At 41.0% G+C, this 18286-nt stretch overlaps 1 protein-coding gene across 1 annotated transcript in view; it reads right to left on the reverse strand.

The window, feature by feature from the left end:
* PRICKLE3 (prickle planar cell polarity protein 3) overlaps positions 1 to 18286 on the reverse strand; it is an 85262-nt gene that overhangs the window by 31976 nt on the left and 35000 nt on the right. The window contains exons 3-5 of the mRNA XM_053696209.1: positions 3913 to 4096; positions 3657 to 3770; positions 1060 to 1200 (exon numbers count right to left, since the gene is read on the reverse strand). Of these exons, the coding sequence (XP_053552184.1) occupies positions 1060 to 1200; positions 3657 to 3770; positions 3913 to 4096 (439 nt within the window). The remainder of the gene's footprint in view (positions 1 to 1059; positions 1201 to 3656; positions 3771 to 3912; positions 4097 to 18286) is intronic.

The following is an 18286-nucleotide window of genomic DNA, read 5'->3' on the forward strand; positions in this document are numbered from 1 at the left end:
CGCCTCAGAGGATTACAGCTCATTCTACCAGGTCAGTTTCTACTTCCTGGGCGTTTAGGAATGAAGCTTCGGTTGATCAGATTTGCAAAGCAGCAACTTGGTCCTCTTTGCATACTTTTACTAAATTCTACCATTTTGATGTATTTTCTTCTTCTGAAGCAGTTTTTGGTAGAAAAGTACTTCAGGCAGCGGTTTCAGTCTGAATCTTCTGCTTATGTTTTTCATTAAACTTTATTTTGGGTGTGGATTATTTTCAGCAGGAATTGGCTGTCTTTATTTTATCCCTCCCTCTCTAGTGACTCTTGTGTGGAAAGATCCACATCTTGGGTAATCATTATCCCATACGTCACTAGCTCATGGACTCTTGCTAATTACATGAAAGAAAACATAATTTATGTAAGAACTTACCTGATAAATTCATTTCTTTCATATTAGCAAGAGTCCATGAGGCCCGCCCTTTTTTTGTGGTGGTTATGATTTTTGTATAAAGCACAATTATTCCAATTCCTTATTTTATATGCTTCCGCACTTTTTTATCACCCCACTTCTTGGCTATTCATTAAACTGAATTGTGGGTGTGGTGAGGGGTGTATTTATAGGCATTTTGAGGTTTGGGAAACTTTGCCCCTCCTGGTAGGAATGTATATCCCATACGTCACTAGCTCATGGACTCTTGCTAATATGAAAGAAATGAATTTATCAGGTAAGTTCTTACATAAATTATGTTATATGTGTATGCGTGTGTATATATATATATATATATATATATATATATATATGTGTGTGTGTGTGTATTTGTAAGCATGTGTATGTTTGTGTGCATATGGATAAATACATGTGTGTGTGTGAATATGTTTAAGCATGTGCATATACTGTATATTAAGGTGCGTGTGTGTGTATGTGTGAACAATGAATATGCATGTGTATGTGAATATATGTCAGTGTATACGTGTCATGTGTATGTGTTTGTGTGCACAAAGGAGGCTTATTAGGGGTAATACATTTTAATATATTTACATGAACATACAAAAGTTGTATTTTTACGTAAAGTCATCTCACCCTCTGGCACACGGTACCACTAATGGTTCCGGAGACTGGATGCACAGAACCACGACCCAGATTTTCAAGTCTCCGTTTCTGGCTGAAAACAGTCAACTGTTCCTCTTCTTCCTCTCCCTGCAAAGAGCAGCAGTACCGGGCCTGGGACAGGACCGGCTTACAACTAACATCGGTATTGGGCCTGTCATAGAATCATCCACACAGGAAACAAATGTAGGAAACAAGAACACCAGAATAAACTGGGTTTGAGAGCATAGTAAGAAGTGTTTTAAGAAAGACCAGAACCAAGAAATCACTATGGCAACAAATGAGATCAAGGAACCATGAAAAGAGAAAACCAGGTAGCACTGAGCTAGAGGGAAGAGTATGTAGCCCTGAACCAGATAAAGGTGTAGGTAGCCATGAACCAGAGGACTGAACAGGTAAAGGTATCCTTACCAAGAGGTAGGACCAGGTGTAGGTAGTCATGAGCTGAAAGGAGAACCATGAATAAGAAGCCTTGAGCTGAAGAGATAACCAGGAAGTAGGCAATGCTAAGTCACAGGGTAGACCAGGAAACAGGAAAAGATATGTGCTTGAAGAAAAACAATATTACAGAAGCTCTGGGCTCTAGGAAAAAAAATCTGGAAAAATACAATGCTCTCTGGATAAGAACCAAGGAGATGCATGTTTCTTATCCACAGAGCATTCTTTGAACATTTTTAGATATATGTCTTGGCCTAATAAAAGGAAGATATAAAACAAACAAAAAAACAGTGGGCTCCACAGACAGAATCAAGAAAAAAATCACCAGGCACCACAGAAAGTGCCAGGAAAAAGCAGTGGGCTCTAGGGAAAGAGACATGAAAACTATTGGCTCTAGAGTAAGAACAAGGAACACACTAGGTTCTACATAAAGAGTTAAGGAAAAAAGACTGGGCTCTAGTGAAAGAACCATAAAAATCAATGGGCTCTAGAGAAAGAACTATGAAAAACAATGGGCTCTAGGAAAAGAGTCAGGAAATTATTGGGCTCTAGGTTCTACAGAAAGCACTAGGAAAAATATCTGGGCTCTACAGAAGGAGCCAGTAAAATAACTAAGTTGTACAAAAAGAACTAGAAAAAACTTGGCTGGAAAGAATTAACCAGGAAAGCAGTGGGATATTAGGATAGACTAGAACCCCCCCCCCCAACAAAAAAGTACTGTCTACGTAAAGAACCAGGACTGGACTAGGCTTTAGGGAAGAGCCTAGAAGAAACATTGGGCCATAGGAAAATAATTGTCTCTGCAGGAAGAACCAGGAAAGGACAAACAAAAGTTTTCTTTTGTTCTTTTTTAATGGTAAGAACTAGAAAATAGGCAATGGGTTCTTAACTGAATGAACCAGACAAAATGTGTCTGGCTCTAAAGCAAAAAACAAAACAAAAAACACAGAACCTGGAAAGCACTGGGCTCTAGAGAAAGAACAATGAAAGCATTGGCTCCAGAGAAAAAAAACAAGGAAAGCACTGGGCTCTAGGGAAAGAACCAGGAAAGCATAGAAATAACAAGGAAAGCATTGGGCTCTAGAGAGAGAACCAGGAAAGCACTGGGCTCTAGAGAAAGAACCAAGAAAGTGCAAAAGGAAAAAAACACTACGCTTTACAGAAAGGTACAAAACACTGTGGGCTCTAGAAAAAGAACAAAAAAACAAGCACTGGGCTCTACAAAAAAACAAGCACTGGGCTCTAGAAAGAGAACCGGGAAAGCAGAGAGAGAACAAATAAAGCACTGGGCTCTAGAGAAAGAACAAAAAAAAAGCTCTGGGCTCTAGGGAAATAGTTGGGGAAATTATTGGGCTCTATGGAAGGAACAAGGAACACACTAGACTCTACAGAAACAACCAGGTTTAACAAATCACTGGCTTCTAAGAAAATTAGCAGAGCACACTATGGAATTAACTAGAAGGAACTGGGTTTTCGGAACAAAACAGGAAAGCATTGAAAAAATGCTTTCGGCTCTTTATGGAATTAACCTGAAAATATGCACCAGATCCTATTGTAAAAGAACCAGAAAAGCACTGGGCTATTGAGAAGAAACAGGAAAAAAACTTAGAACTTGGTGCCAAATAAAGCATTGGGTTCTAGGGAAACAACCAAGAAAAAGCTCTGGGTTGTAGAGAATAACTCAGGAAAGCAATGGTCTTGGTAAAAAGAACTAGGATTAGGCACTGGGCTCTGTAGAAAGAAACAGTATACACTAGGGTCTACATAAAGTACTAGGAAAAACTACTAAGCTGTTCACAAAGAACCAAAAAAACCCACTGGGCTCTACAGAAAAAGAACCAAGAAAAACACTGGACTCTGGGAAAAGGACCAATAAACTATTGGGCTATAGGAACAAGGAACATACTAGATTCTAAAGAAATAACCAACTGGGGTCTGGAGAAATAACCAGGAAAAAGCACTAGACTCTACTGACAGAACCAGAAATGTCAACTTGGTGGTTGGGACTTGGCAGAGGACAAGAGAAAAATAGAGGAACTGGTCTAGAGGAGAAAAACAGGAGATAAAGTGGCCCATAGGACAGAAGCAGGCCTGAATGCATGTGCAGCGCTGATGTTTCTCCAAGCTCTTACCTCACTGTCATGTGGGGGCAACTGACGGAGGAGCTGTCTTACTCTGTATCTCTCCCCAGGGCTCTGTACGTAGGGTATCTTGCCTTCAGGAAGGCAGCTGAAGTACTGGTACACCTGGAGATGGTCAAACAAGTGCATCTAAGAACCATGTATGAACAGGACAGGTCATGTAGCATGGGGTAGGATACTGGGCAGAGCAAATCCATATGCTAATTACAGAAGAACAGTGGGCACAATATGTGGGTGGTGGCGTTACCTGCTCAGGAGTTAATCCAGAGGGCACCCATGCATACTTGTCCGAAGGGCTGTCAGAATTGCTGCTGCACTCAGAGTTCCGATGTGTTCCTGAGACCAAACGGCACAAGGAACGTTCCAACTCCTGAGGGTTTCCTGCACTGCCATGATCCTCCCACGGGCACTGACAATGTTGACAGATTTTCCTGGACAAAAACAAAACAGGTGACTTACAATGTCCACATAATTGCATACAACTGAAAGACAAGAGGTTGTTATAGATAAAACAGAGTTTTTAATAAAATTAAAGGATCTGGGTTGTCCCTTTCTAGGGGTGGATTAAACAGCCTTCTGGTGATTTGTATCTTACTCTACCAATTCCCCAAATTGTATAATGTTCGTGTCTAAATCATGGTATAGGGTTTGATTTAAATCAAATTGATTTAAATCACTAGAAGACTTAATTTAAATCAATTCAAATCCTGGTTTTCTAAATTTTTTCATCTTTAGAATAACTTTTCAGACTATTTTTTCAGTTATATCAGAAAATTACTCATTTAGTTATACACCATTATAAATACATAGTGCCTTGAAATTAATAAAATTATAGGGAGGTGAACTATCTACAGTTTAATAGGTTCACATTTGATCAACTTTTCAGCTGACATGAATAATAACAATTTAAATATCTTTATTTAACGAAAACAATAACATTATATTTCATTTCTTTCTAATGGAAGTGAGAATCCACAAATCCTTAGTCTTGGGAATTACATCACCTGGCCATTAAGGGGAGGCAAAGACACCCTACTCCTACTTCCCTTTCCCTCCCAGTAGTTCTTTGCCTTGTCAAAGAGAGGACAAGGAGAGAGGACATAAGTGAACTTGATATTTCGTGAATACTCATTCTAATTGATCTTTAGTGGATAGTTCCCCGAAGAGAGGGTATGGATTAGATGGCTGGTGCAATATAAATATTTTTGGTAAAGTATTTGCACAGCAGCCTGCCATGGGCGATGATGGGAAGTTCCCACGCCTGCTTCTGTTATGGCCAGATGGTTATACTTCCCTACTAGGAACTTTCTACTGTTAGTTACAGTATGGGATTTCAGGGTCCACCTCTCATTTTTTCTTTCTGATCTCAGAGGGCAGAGAAAACAGAATTTATGTTTACCTGATAAATTACTTTCTCCAACGGTGTGTCCGGTCCACGGCGTCATCCTTACTTGTGGGATATTCTCTTCCCCAACAGGAAATGGCAAAGAGCCCAGCAAAGCTGGTCACATGATCCCTCCTAGGCTCCGCCTACCCCAGTCATTCGACCGACGTTAAGGAGGAATATTTGCATAGGAGAAACCATATGTTACCGTGGTGACTGTAGTTAAAGAAAATAAATTATCAGACCTGATTAAAAAAACCAGGGCGGGCCGTGGACCGGACACACCGTTGGAGAAAGTAATTTATCAGGTAAACATAAATTCTGTTTTCTCCAACATAGGTGTGTCCGGTCCACGGCGTCATCCTTACTTGTGGGAACCAATACCAAAGCTTTAGGACACGGATGAAGGGAGGGAGCAAATCAGGTCACCTAAATGGAAGGCACCACGGCTTGCAAAACCTTTCTCCCAAAAATAGCCTCAGAAGAAGCAAAAGTATCAAATTTGTAAAATTTAGAAAAAGTGTGCAGTGAAGACCAAGTCGCTGCCTTACATATCTGATCAACAGAAGCCTCGTTCTTGAAGGCCCATGTGGAAGCCACAGCCCTAGTGGAGTGAGCTGTGATTCTTTCAGGAGACTGCCGTCCGGCAGTCTCATAAGCCAATCGGATAATGCTTTTAATCCAGAAGGAGAGAGAGGTAGAAGTTGCTTTTTGACCTCTCCGTTTACCAGAATAAACAACAAACAAAGACAAAGTTTGTCTGAAATCCTTAGTAGCTGCTAAGTAAAATTTGAGAGCACGAACTACATCCAAGTTGTGCAACAAACGTTCCTTCTTTGAAACTGGATTAGGACACAAAGAAGGCACAACTATCTCCTGGTTAATGTTTTTGTTAGAAACAACTTTTGGAAGAAAACCAGGTTTAGTACGCAAAACCACCTTATCTGCATGGAACACCAGATAAGGAGAAGAACACTGCAGAGCAGATAATTCTGAAACTCTTCTAGCAGAAGAAATTGCAACCAAAAACAAAACTTTCCAAGATAATAACTTAATATCAACGGAATGTAAGGGTTCAAACGGAACCCCCTGAAGAACTGAAAGAACTAGGTTGAGACTCCAAGGAGGAGTCAAAATTTTGTAAACAGGCTTGATTCTAACCAGAGCCTGAACAAAGGCTAGAACATCTGGCACAGCTGCCAGCTTTTTGTGAAGTAACACAGACAAGGCAGAAATCTGTCCCATCAAGGAACTTGCAGATAATCCTTTTTCCAATCCTTCTCGAAGGAAGGATAGACTCTTAGGAATCTTAACCTTGTCCCAAGGGAATCCTGCAGATTCACACCAACAGATATACCAAATAATGTGGTAATTTTTCTGGTTACAGGCTTTCAGGCCTGAACAAGAGTATTAATAACAGAATCTGAGAACCCTCGCTTTGATAAGATCAAGCGTTCAATCTCCAAGCAGTCAGCTGGAGTGGGTCGAACGGACCTAGAACAAGAAGGTCTCGTCTCAAAGGTAGCTTCCATGGTGGAGCCGATGACATATTCACCAGATCTGCATACCAAGTCCTGCGTGGCCACGCAGGAGCTATCAAAATCACCGACGCCCTCTCCTGATTGATCCTGGCTACCAGCCTGGGGATGAGAGGAAACGGCGGGAACACATAAGCTAGTTTGAAGGTCCAAGGTGCTACTAGTGCATCCACTAGAGCCGCCTTGGGATCCCTGGATCTGTACCCGTAGTAAGGAACTCTGAAGTTCTGACGAGAGGCCATCAGATCCATGTCTGGAATGCCCCACGGTTGAGTGACTTGGGCAAAGATTTCCGGATGGAGTTCCCACTCCCCCGGATGCAATGTCTGACGACTCAGAAAATCCGCTTCCCAATTTTCCACTCCTGGGATGTGGATAGCAGACAGGTGGCAGGAGTGAGACTCCGCCCATAGAATGATTTTGGTCACTTCTTCTATCGCTAGGGAACTCCTTGTTCCCCCCTGATGGTTGATGTATGAACTTGGCCCTCGCTAACTGAGGCCAAGCTTTGAGAGCATTGAATATCGCTCTCAGTTCCAGAATATTTATCGGTAGAAGAGATTCTACCCGAGACCAAAGACCCTGAGCTTTCAGGGATCCCCAGACCGCGCCCCAGCCCATCAGACTGGCGTCGGTCGTGACAATGACCCACTCTGGTCTGCGGAAGGTCATCCCTTGTGACAGGTTGTCCAGGGACAGCCACCAACGGAAAGAGTCTCTGGTCCTCTGATTTACTTGTATCTTCGGAGACAAGTCTGAATAGTCCCCATTCCACTGACTGAGCATGAACAGTTGTAATGGTCTTAGATGAATGCGCACAAAAGGAACTATGTCCATTGCCGCTACCATCAAACCTATCACTTCCATGCACTGCGCTATGGAAGGAAGAGGAACGGAATGAAGTATCCGACAAGAGTCTAGAAGTTTTGTTTTTCTGGCTTCTGTCAGAAAAATCCTCATTTCTAAGGAGTCTATTATAGTTCCCAAGAAGGGAACCCTCGTTGACGGAGATAGAGAACTCTTTTCCACGTTCACTTTCCATCCGTGAGATCTGAGAAAGGCCAGGACAATGTCCGTGTGAGCCTTTACTTGAGGAAGGGACGACGCTCGAATCAGAATGTCGTCCAAGTAAGGTACTACAGCAATGCCCCTTGGTCTTAGCACCGCCAGAAGGGACCCTAGTACCTATGAGAAAATCCTAGGAGCAGTGGCTAATCCGAAAGAAAACGCCACGAACTGGAAATGCTTGTCCAGGAATGCAAACCTTAGGAACCGATGATGTTCCTTGTGGATAGGAATATGTAGATACGCATCCTTGAAATCCACCTTGGTCATGAATTGACCTTCCTGGATGGAAGGAAGAAGTGTGCGAATGGTTTCCATCTTGAACGATGGAACCTTGAGAAACTTGTTCAAGATCTTGAGATCTAAGATTGGTCTGAACGTTCCCTCTTTTTTGGGAACTATGAACAGATTGGAGTAGAACCCCATCCCTTGTTCTCCTAATGGAACAGGATGAATCACTCCCATTTTTAGCAGGTCTTCTACCCAATGTAAGAATGCCTGTCTTCTTATGTGGTCTGAAGACAACTGAGACCTGTGGAACCTCCCCCTTGGAGGAAGCCCCTTGAACTCCAGAGAATAACCTTGGGAGACTATTTCTAGCGCCCAAGGATCCAGAACATCTCTTGCCCCAGCCTGAGCGAAGAGAGAGAGTCTGCCCCCCACCAGATCCGGTCCCGGATCGGGGGCCCGCATTTCATGCTGTCTTGGTAGCAGTGGCAGGTTTCCTGGCCTGCTTTCCTTTGTTCCAGCCTTGCATAGGTCTCCAGGCTGGATTGGCTTGAGAAGTATTACCTTCCTGCTTAGAGGACGTAGCCCTTGGGGCTGATCCGTTTCTGCGAAAGGGACGAAACTTAGGTTTATTTTTGGTCTTGAAAAGACCTATCCTGAGGAAGGGCGTGGCCCTTGCCCCCAGTGATATCAGAGATAATCTCTTTCAAGTCAGGGCCAAAGAGTGTTTTCCCCTTGAAAGGAATGTCAAGCAATTTGTTCTTGGAAGACGCATCCGCTGCCCAAGATTTTAACCAAAGCGCTCTGCGCCACAATAGCAAACCCAGCATTTTTTCGCCGCTAACCTAGCCAATTGCAAGGTGGCGTCTAGGGTGAAAGAATTAGCCAATTAAGAGCACGAATTCTGTCCATAATCTCCTCATAAGAAGGAGAATTACTAATAATCGCCTTTCCTAGCTCATCAAACTAGAAACACGCGGCTGCAGTGACAGGGACAATGCATGCAATTGGTTGTAGAAGGGAACCTTGCTGAACAAACATCTTTAGCAGACCTTCTATTTTTTTATCCATAGGATCTTGGAAAGCACAACTATCTTCTATGGGTATAGTGGCGCGCTTGTGTAGAGTAGAAACCGCCCCCTCGACCTTGGGGACTGTCTGCCATCAGTCCTTTCTGGAGTCGACTATAGGAAAACAATTTTATAAATATGGGGGGAGGTACTAAAGGTATACCGGGCCTGTCCCATTCTTTACTAACAATGTACGCCACCCGCTTGGATATAGGAAAAGCTTCGGGGGGCCCTCTCTAAGAACTTTTCCATTTTACATAGTGGTTCTGGAATGACCAGATAATCACAATCATCCAAATTGGATAACACCTCCTTAAGCAGAGCGCGGAGATGTTCCAACGTAAATTTAAAAGTAATCACATCAGGTTCAGCTTGTTGAGAAATGTTTCCTGAATCTGAAATTTCTCCCTCAGACAAAACCTCCCTGGCCCCCTCAGACTGGTGTAGGGGCCCTTCAGAAACCATATCATCAGCGTTCTCATGCTCTACAGAATTTTCTAAAACAGAGCAGTCGCGCTTTCGCTGATAAGCGGGCATATTGGCTAAAATGTTTTTGATAGAATTATCCATTACAGCCGTTAAATGTTGCATAGTAAGGAGTATTGGCGCACTAGATGTACTAGGGGCCTCCTGTATGGGCAAGACTGGTGTAGACGAAGGAGGGGATGATGCAGTACCATGCTTACTCCCCTCACTTGAGGAATCATCTTGGGCATCATTTTTACTAAATTTTATTATGACATAAAATACATATAGTTAAATGAGAAGGAACCTTGGTTTCCCCACAGTCAGAACACAATCTATCTGGTAGTTCAGACATGTTAAACAGGCATAAACTTGATAACAAAGCACAAAAAACGTTTTAAAATAAAACCGTTACTGTCACTTTAAATTTTAAACTAAACACACTTTATTACTGCAATTGCGAAAAAGTATGAAGGAATTGTTCAAAATTCACCAAAATTTCACCACAGTGTCTTAAAGCCTTAAAAGTATTGCACACCAAATTTGGAAGCTTTAACCCTTAAAATAACGGAACCGGAGCCGTTTTTATATTTAACCCCTTTACAGTCCCTGGAATCTGCTTTGCTGAGACCCAACCAAGCCCAAAGGGGAATACGATACCAAATGACGCCTTCAGAAAGTCTTTTCTATGTATCAGAGCTCCTCACACATGCATCTGCATGTCATGCTTCTCAAAAACAAGTGCGCAATACAGGCGCGAAAATGAGACTCTGCCTATGATTAGGGAAAGCCCCTAAAGAATAAGGAGTCAAAAACAGTGCCTGCCGATATAATCATATCAAAATACCCAGAATAAATGATTCCTCAAGGCTAAATATGTGTTAATAATGAATCGATTTAGCCCAGAAAAAGTCTACAGTCTTAATAAGCCCTTGTGAAGCCCTTATTTACTATCTTAATAAACATGGCTTACCGGATCCCATAGGGAAAATGACAGCTTCCAGCATTACATCGTCTTGTTAGAATGTGTCATACCTCAAGCAGTAAGAGACTGCACACTGTTCCCCCAACTGAAGTTAATTGCTCTCAACAGTCCTGTGTGGAACAGCCATGGATTTTAGTTACGGTGCTAAAATCATTTTCCTCATACAAACAGAAATCTTCATCTCTTTTCTGTTTCTGAGTAAATAGTACATACCAGCACTATTTTAAAATAACAAACTCTTGATTGAATAATAAAAACTACAGTTAAACACTAAAAAACTCTAAGCCATCTCCGTGGAGATGTTGCCTGTACAACGGCAAAGAGAATGACTGGGGTAGGCGGAGCCTAGGAGGGATCATGTGACCAGCTTTGCTGGGCTCTTTGCCATTTCCTGTTGGGGAAGAGAATATCCCACAAGTAAGGATGACGCCGTGGACCGGACACACCTATGTTGGAGAAAGTATACTACACCACTGCTCAAGAGTATGTTTCCACTACTGCAGGTACTTATTAAGTACTGTAGCTAGCAACTCCAGTCTTTACTATTCCCATAGTGAGGAAACCCTTTTCACATATATGGGCAGTTGGAGCACAGTTGCTGGCTTCTGCACATACAGGGTTTTACAATATTAGAGAGTGTCCGGAGTTCACATACAGGAGGCCTATGTGCATTATGATTGGCAGTAAGTTACTGACTGTGGCCTCTAGTTATCAAGCCGTCAACTTACCTGCATTGGACGGCACCAATATGCTCGCCTAAGATCGCCTAACATCGCTGCCGCGGACCTGAATACGTTCTTCAAAATTATCAAAAAAGCTTTCAAAAAACCACGCACCAAGTACGGAGCGATGAGCAGCAGACTGTTGTTAACTAACAGTCATCAATTTTGCTGCTCTTCGGCTTTTTTACAGCTTTCTTGCTACCCTGTCACTAAACACCCACACTATACTATACTGTTTACCCCCTATACCGCCGCTCCTGGAGCCCACCGCAACTCTAATAAATATATTAACCCCTATACCGCCGCTCCCGGACCCCACCGCAACTCTAATAAATATATTAACCCCTATACCACCGCTCCCGGACCCTGCTGCAACTCTAATAAATATATTAACCCCTATACCGCCGCTCCCGGAGCCCACCGCAACTCTAATAAATATATTAACCCCTATACCACCGCTCCGGACCCTGCTGCAACTCTAATAAATATATTAACCCCTATACCGCCGCTCCCGGAGCCCACCGCCACCTACATTATATTTATTAACCCCTAATCTGCCCCCCCTACACCGCCGCCACCTACATTTATTAACCCCTAATCTGCCGCCCCCAACGTCGCCGCCACTATATTAAATTGATTAACCCCTAAACCTAAATCTAACCCTAACACCCCCTAACTTAAATATAAATTTAAATGAATCTAAATAAATATTACTATCATTAAATAAATTATTCCTATTTAAAACTAAATACTTACCTATAAAATAAACCCTAAGATAGCTACAATATAACTGTTACATTGTAGCTATCTTAGGGTTTATATTTAGTTTACAGGCAACTTTGTATTTATTTTAACTAGGTACAATAGTTATTAAATAGTTATTAACTATTTATTAACTTCCTAGTTAAAATAAAGACAAATATACCTGTAAAATAAAACCTAACCTAAGTTACAATTACATCTAACACTACACTATAATTAAATAAATTTACTAAACTAAAAATACAATTAAATACAATTAAGAAAAATTATCTAAAGTACAAAAAAACAAACAAACACTAAATTACAGAAAATAATAAAATAATTAAAACAATTTAAAACTAATTACACCTAATCTAATCCCCCTAATAAAATAAAAAGGCCCCCCAAAATAATAAAAATCCCTACCCTATACTAAATTACAAATAGCCCTTAAAAGGGCTTTATGCGGGGCATTACCGCAAAGTAATCAGCTCTTTAACCTGTAAAAAAAAAATACAATACCCCCCAACATTAAAACCCACCACCCACACACTCAACCCTACTCTAAAACCCACCCAATCCCCCCTTAATAAAACCTAACACTAACCCCTTGAAGATCACCCTACCTTGAGACGTCTTCACCCAACTGGACAGAAGTGGTCCTCCAGACGGTCCGAAGTCTTCATCCTATCCGGGCAGAAGAGGTCCTCCAGACGGCCAGAAGTCTTCATCCAGACGGCATCTTCTATCTTCATCCATCCGGAGCGGGTCCATCTTCAACACATCCGACGCAGAGCATCCTTCCAGGCCGACGACTACCCGACGAATGAATATTCCTTTAAATGACGTCATCCAAGATGGCGTCCCTTGAATTCCGATTGGCTGATAGAATTCTATCAGCCAATTGGAATTAAGGTAGGAAAAATCCTATTGGCTGATGCAATCAGCCAATAGGATTGAGCTCACATTCTATTGGCTGTTCCAATCAGCCAATAGAATGCAAGCTCAATCCTATTGGCTGATTGGATCTTGGATGACGTCATTTAAAGGAATATTCATTCGTCGGGTAGTCGTCGGCCTGGAAGGATGCTCCGCATCGGATGTCTTGAAGATGGACCCGCTCCGCTCCGGATAGATGAAGATAGAAGATGCCGCCTGGATGAAGACTTCTGCCCGTCTGGAGGACCCCTTCTGCCCGGATAGGATGAAGACTTCGGACCGTCTGGAGGACCACTTCTGCCCGGTTGGGTGAAGACGTCTCAAGGTAGGGTGATCTTCAAGGGGGTTAGTGTTAGGTTTTATTAAGGGGGGATTAGGTGGGTTTTAGAGTAGGGTTGGGTGTGTAGGTGGTGGGTTTTAATGTTGGGGGGTATTGTATTTTTTTTTTACAGGTAAAAGAGCTGATTACTTTGGGGCAATGCCCCGCAAAAAGCCCTTTTAAGGGCTATTTGTAATTTAGTATAGGGTAGGGATTTTTATTATTTTGGGGGGCTTTTTTATTTTATTAGGGGGATTAGATTAGGTGTAATTAGTTTAATTTTTTTTAATTATTTTATTATTTTCTGTAATTTAGTGTTTGTTTTTGTACTTTAGATAATTTTATTTAATTGTAATTAATTGTAGTTAATTTAGTTAATTTATTTAATTATAGTGTAGTGTTAGGAGTAATTGTAACTTAGGTTAGGTTTTATTTTACAGGTAAATTTGTATTTATTTTAACTAGGAAGTCTTAAATAGTTAATAACTATTTAATAACTATTGTACCTAGTTAAAATAAATACAAAGTTGCCTGTAAAATAAATATAAACCCTAAGAAAGATACAAATGTAACTATTAGTTATATTGTAGCTATCTTAGGGTTTATTTTATAGGTAAGTATTTAGTTTTAAATATGAATAATTTATTTAATGCTAGGAATATTTATTTAGATTAATTTAAATTATATTTAAGTTAGGGGGGTGTTAGGGTTAGACTTAGGTTTAGGGGTTAATAAATTTAATATAGTGGCGGCGACGTTGGGGGCAGCAGATTAGGGGTTAATAAATATAATGTAGGTGGCAGCGGGTCCGGGAGCAGCAGGATAGGGGTTAATAACTTTTATTTAGGTGGCGGCGGTGTAGGGGGTGCAGATTAGGGGTTAATAAGTATAATGTAGGTGGCGGCGGTGTAGGGGGGGCAGATTAGGGGTTAATAAGTATAATGTAGGAGGCGGCGGTGTAGGGGGGGCAGATTAGGGGTGTTTAGACTCGGGGTACATGTTAGGGTGTTAGGTGTAGACATTCCCATAGAAATCAATGGGATATTGGGCAGCAGCGAACATGAGCTTTCACTGCTTTCCGACTCCCATTGATTCCTATGGCATCCGCCGCCTCCAGGGCAGCTGATTGAAAACCAGGTACGCTGGGCCGGAAGAGTGCCGAGCGTACCTGGTAGAAATTTGATAACTTCCAAAAGTAGTCAGATTGTGCCGAGCTTGCGTTCGGAACATCTGTAGTGACGTAAGCATCAATCTGTGTCGGACTGAGTCCGGCGGATCGTATGTTACGTCACTAAATTCTACTTTTGCCGGTCTGTAGGGTTTGATAACTAAGGCGAATCAGGCTCGCCACAAATACGCTGCGGAATTCCAGCGTATTTGCGGTTGACAGCTTGATAAATAGAGGCCTGTGTGTTTTGTTTTACAGGCTGTACCCCTTTAAATCTACACTGGCTCCGGTACCTCTGTGCATGGTAGTGAGAGTCCACAAACTCACCCAAATTACTTATGGTGGTGGCAATCCAAGTTTGCACCTCTTTACCCTACTGTCTTTCTTTTTCTTTTTCTCGTCTAAAAGTACTACTGTGAGGGAATAGGAAGTAGGAGGGATATTTAGAGCTCCGGTAGCGTGTCTTTGCCTCCTCCTGGTGGCCAGGTAATGTCATTCCCAAGAGTAAGGACTCGTGAACTCGCACTACCAAGAAAAAAAGGAATTTATTATTCAGGTAACAATAAATTTAGTTTTTAATGCTTGCCCCTCCCTGCTCACACGTAGACCCTTGTGCAGATCTATTCCACTCTAAACAATCTTTTATTCATCAAGCTTCTTGAAACTTAGTAAGAGTTGATTCTGTGTACAAAGATTTGCAGGGTAGCAAAGGCATTACAGGGACAGTAAAGTCAAAAACTTTAATGATTCAGATAGAACATGCAATGTTAAACAACTTTCCAATTTACTCCTCTTATCTTTTTTGCTTCATTCTCTTGGTATCCATTGTTGAAAAGCATACATAGGTAGGCTCAGAAGCAACACACTACTGTGAGCTAGCTGCTTGTCGCAGGCTCACCCAGTGAACATTTGATAAAATAAGTAAATCTGAAAATTGTATGCTCTATATGAATCATGAATGAAAAAATGTGGGGTTTATTTCCCTTAAAGGTCTATTTCTCAACTCCTATATGTTTATTGTACAACATTTTGCTGTGAAAAAGATGTGTATTATTTCTGAAGACACAAATTCACAGTTTTAAAAAATACACAACTAACAATATGTGATAAGGCGGAAAAAAAAATGGCCAAAATAATCTGACAGAAACCTCTGGGAGAGTATGACATTGTGAATGTATTAATGGAATTAATTTACCAAAAAATTAAATATACAGCTTCATGTTACATAATTAAAAAAGAATCCTTATTTTAGGACAAATAACCTTTGGATTATAATGTACCTTAAATAGAAACTATATTAATCTCTTATGAAACAGTATGAAATATTAAATGTTTTTACAAATATGATTTATTAATGTTTTATTACCGTTTGCTTGTAGTTTATAGTTAAAAATATTTATTCTGCCAAACCGACAATTTATCTAATTATAAAAATCCTATTCCGATGTTCTACCAAGGTAGAAGCATCATGGCGACCCCCGCATGTGCAATTAAGGTCCATATTGCCACTCCTGTGTAAGCTCTGTGTAGAGGCGCGTCACTAAGCAAGGAGGGCAGATGCAGAGCGGACAGGTGGTGATGTCGGCATCAGAGGGAAGTGGCGCGACATAGAGCGGAAGTACTAGTAGAAACGAAGATGGCTGCAGACCATTTTGGATAATATCCCCCATACAATTATTATGAATATTCATTTAAAATGGCCACAACTAATTCACGATCGGATGGGGCTCAGTAACTCATTATAATAAAACGCTGCATACTTTTATGGGTGTTCGCTGCCGCTTGTTTTAGGCTAAATAAACTAAATTTTACAGTATTAAGAAGCTTCTTTTCAAAATCAAAAGCAAGTATTTTTTATTACATGCATGTTTATAATTCTAATAATGCATTTTATTTTACTATAATTTGAAAAATATTTCAAACCCTTTATTTGCTATTCAAGTTTTAGATTGCTGGTCCCATCAAAAATTTGAGTCAGTTATCTATAGTTGTAGCTACCACAGGGGTTTCCAGGTCACAGTGCTATAAAGAGACTGAGTGAACCCTACAGAGATACACACATATATACAGGTAGTCAGGGATTTGTCTAACAATGTATGTGTATATATAAAATGAATGTACTTGGATATAAGGCTCTTAGGGGGTGGGTCTACAGCTCATCATTTGAATGTTTCCTCCCTTATGGGGCGGTCACACTATATTATAAGAAGGAGGCGCTTTTGTCAAAATGACAAAAGTTATAAAAGGATTTCAGACTGGTTTCTTTGAGTGAGAACATTTTCAGAAATATTACAGAAGAGGTGGACACAATCGGGCTGTAGCGTATGATGTCCGCCACTCGCTGAATGCCGACAGCATACGCTGTCGCCATTTAAAATTGCACAAGCAGTTCTGGTGAACTGCTTGTGCAATGCCGCTCCCTGCAGATTCGCCGCTAGCAGGGAGTGTCAATCAACCCGATTGTATAGGATCGGGCAGGTTGATGTCCGCAGCCTCAGAGGCACGGACGAGTTAAGGAGCAGCAGTCTTAAGACCGCTGCTTCATAACTGCTGTTGTTCGCGCAGAAACAGGGGCATCAGGGGCAAATCGGCCCCAATGCATATTACATTAATGTTTTATACGCTTAGGAAGGATGATCAGATACATTATATATATATATATATAATTTAGTCGAGCTTAGCCCTGGGAGCTGGTCCTTTGTTGCTTGTTTTTCCGAGCTGAGGACATGCACACATTTCTGGCCAATGTGTGAAATGAAAAACAGCTGATTAACACAATCAACACAGTTGAAATTGACCCTGTAGTCAGCTAGGGTCAGAAATACAAGACATGAAGTGCTGTAACAAATTCTGTCCCGTTAACGGGACATGAAACCCCCCAAAAATAATTTGTCATGATTCAGATAGCGCATACAATTTTAAACAACTTTCCCATTTAATTCTATTATCTAATTTGCTTTGTCGTTTTGGTATCCTTTGTTGAAAAGCATATCTAGGTAGGTTCATGTGCTGCTGGTTGGTGGCTGTACAAATATACCTTTTATCATTGGCATACTGATGTGTTCAACTAGCTCCCGGTAGTACATTGCTACTTCTTTAATAAAGGATACCAAGAGAATAATGCAAAATTTGTAGTTCAGTAAACTGGAAATTTGTTTAAAATCGTTTACTGTATCTGAATAGTGAATAAAAATGTTTGGGTGTCACGTCCCTTTAATGTTTTGTCTTATGCTACAAACCTACATGCACACAGAGACCCACACGCATGTTGAAGACACACTTACAAGTCAGGAATAACGCAAACATACATTACCAAGCTTCATCTCTCAGTAGCTTGTGATAGTCCTGCTGTGTGTTGTAAATGTGAAGGTGTAGTAGAGTAGTGTAGTGTAGTGTAATGTAGTGTAATGTAGTGTAGTGTAGTGTAGTGTAGTGTAGTGTAATGTAGTGTAGTGTAGTGTAGTGTAATGTAATGTAGTGTAGTGTAATGTATGGTAGTGTACGGTAGTGTAATGTAATGTAGTGTAGTGTAATGTAGTGTAGTGTAATGTAGGATAGTGTAATGTAGGGTAGTGTAATGTAGGGTAGTGTAATGTAGGGTAGTGTAGTGTAGTGTAATGTAGTGTAGTGTAGTGTGATCACAGCTAAATTGTTTAACATAACGTCACTCAACTATGCTCATGAGGCGATTGTGCTGACTTCCTATCCCAGCGAGAATGTTGCTAACACCCTGTGCTTCAGAAACAAACATTAAGGGCTAGTTTACAAGTAGAGCACTCATTTATCACGCTCCTGCATATGGGCAAATTTGCCCATTTACGGGCACACAATAAATAACCAGCCATTATAAGTAGCTGGTTATTGCTACTGCAAGTTGGTTCATCATTTTTTAAATGTCCCCAATTGCCCCCAAAATAACATGTGAGGTCCCTTTTTGGCACTGAAAAGTGGCTTTACAATGCAGTCTATGGGGAACTGTGTGTTCCCTGTAAATATA

The sequence above is a fragment of the Bombina bombina genome, chromosome 12, assembly GCF_027579735.1.
Source record: "Bombina bombina isolate aBomBom1 chromosome 12, aBomBom1.pri, whole genome shotgun sequence".
Taxonomy (NCBI): domain Eukaryota; kingdom Metazoa; phylum Chordata; class Amphibia; order Anura; family Bombinatoridae; genus Bombina; species Bombina bombina.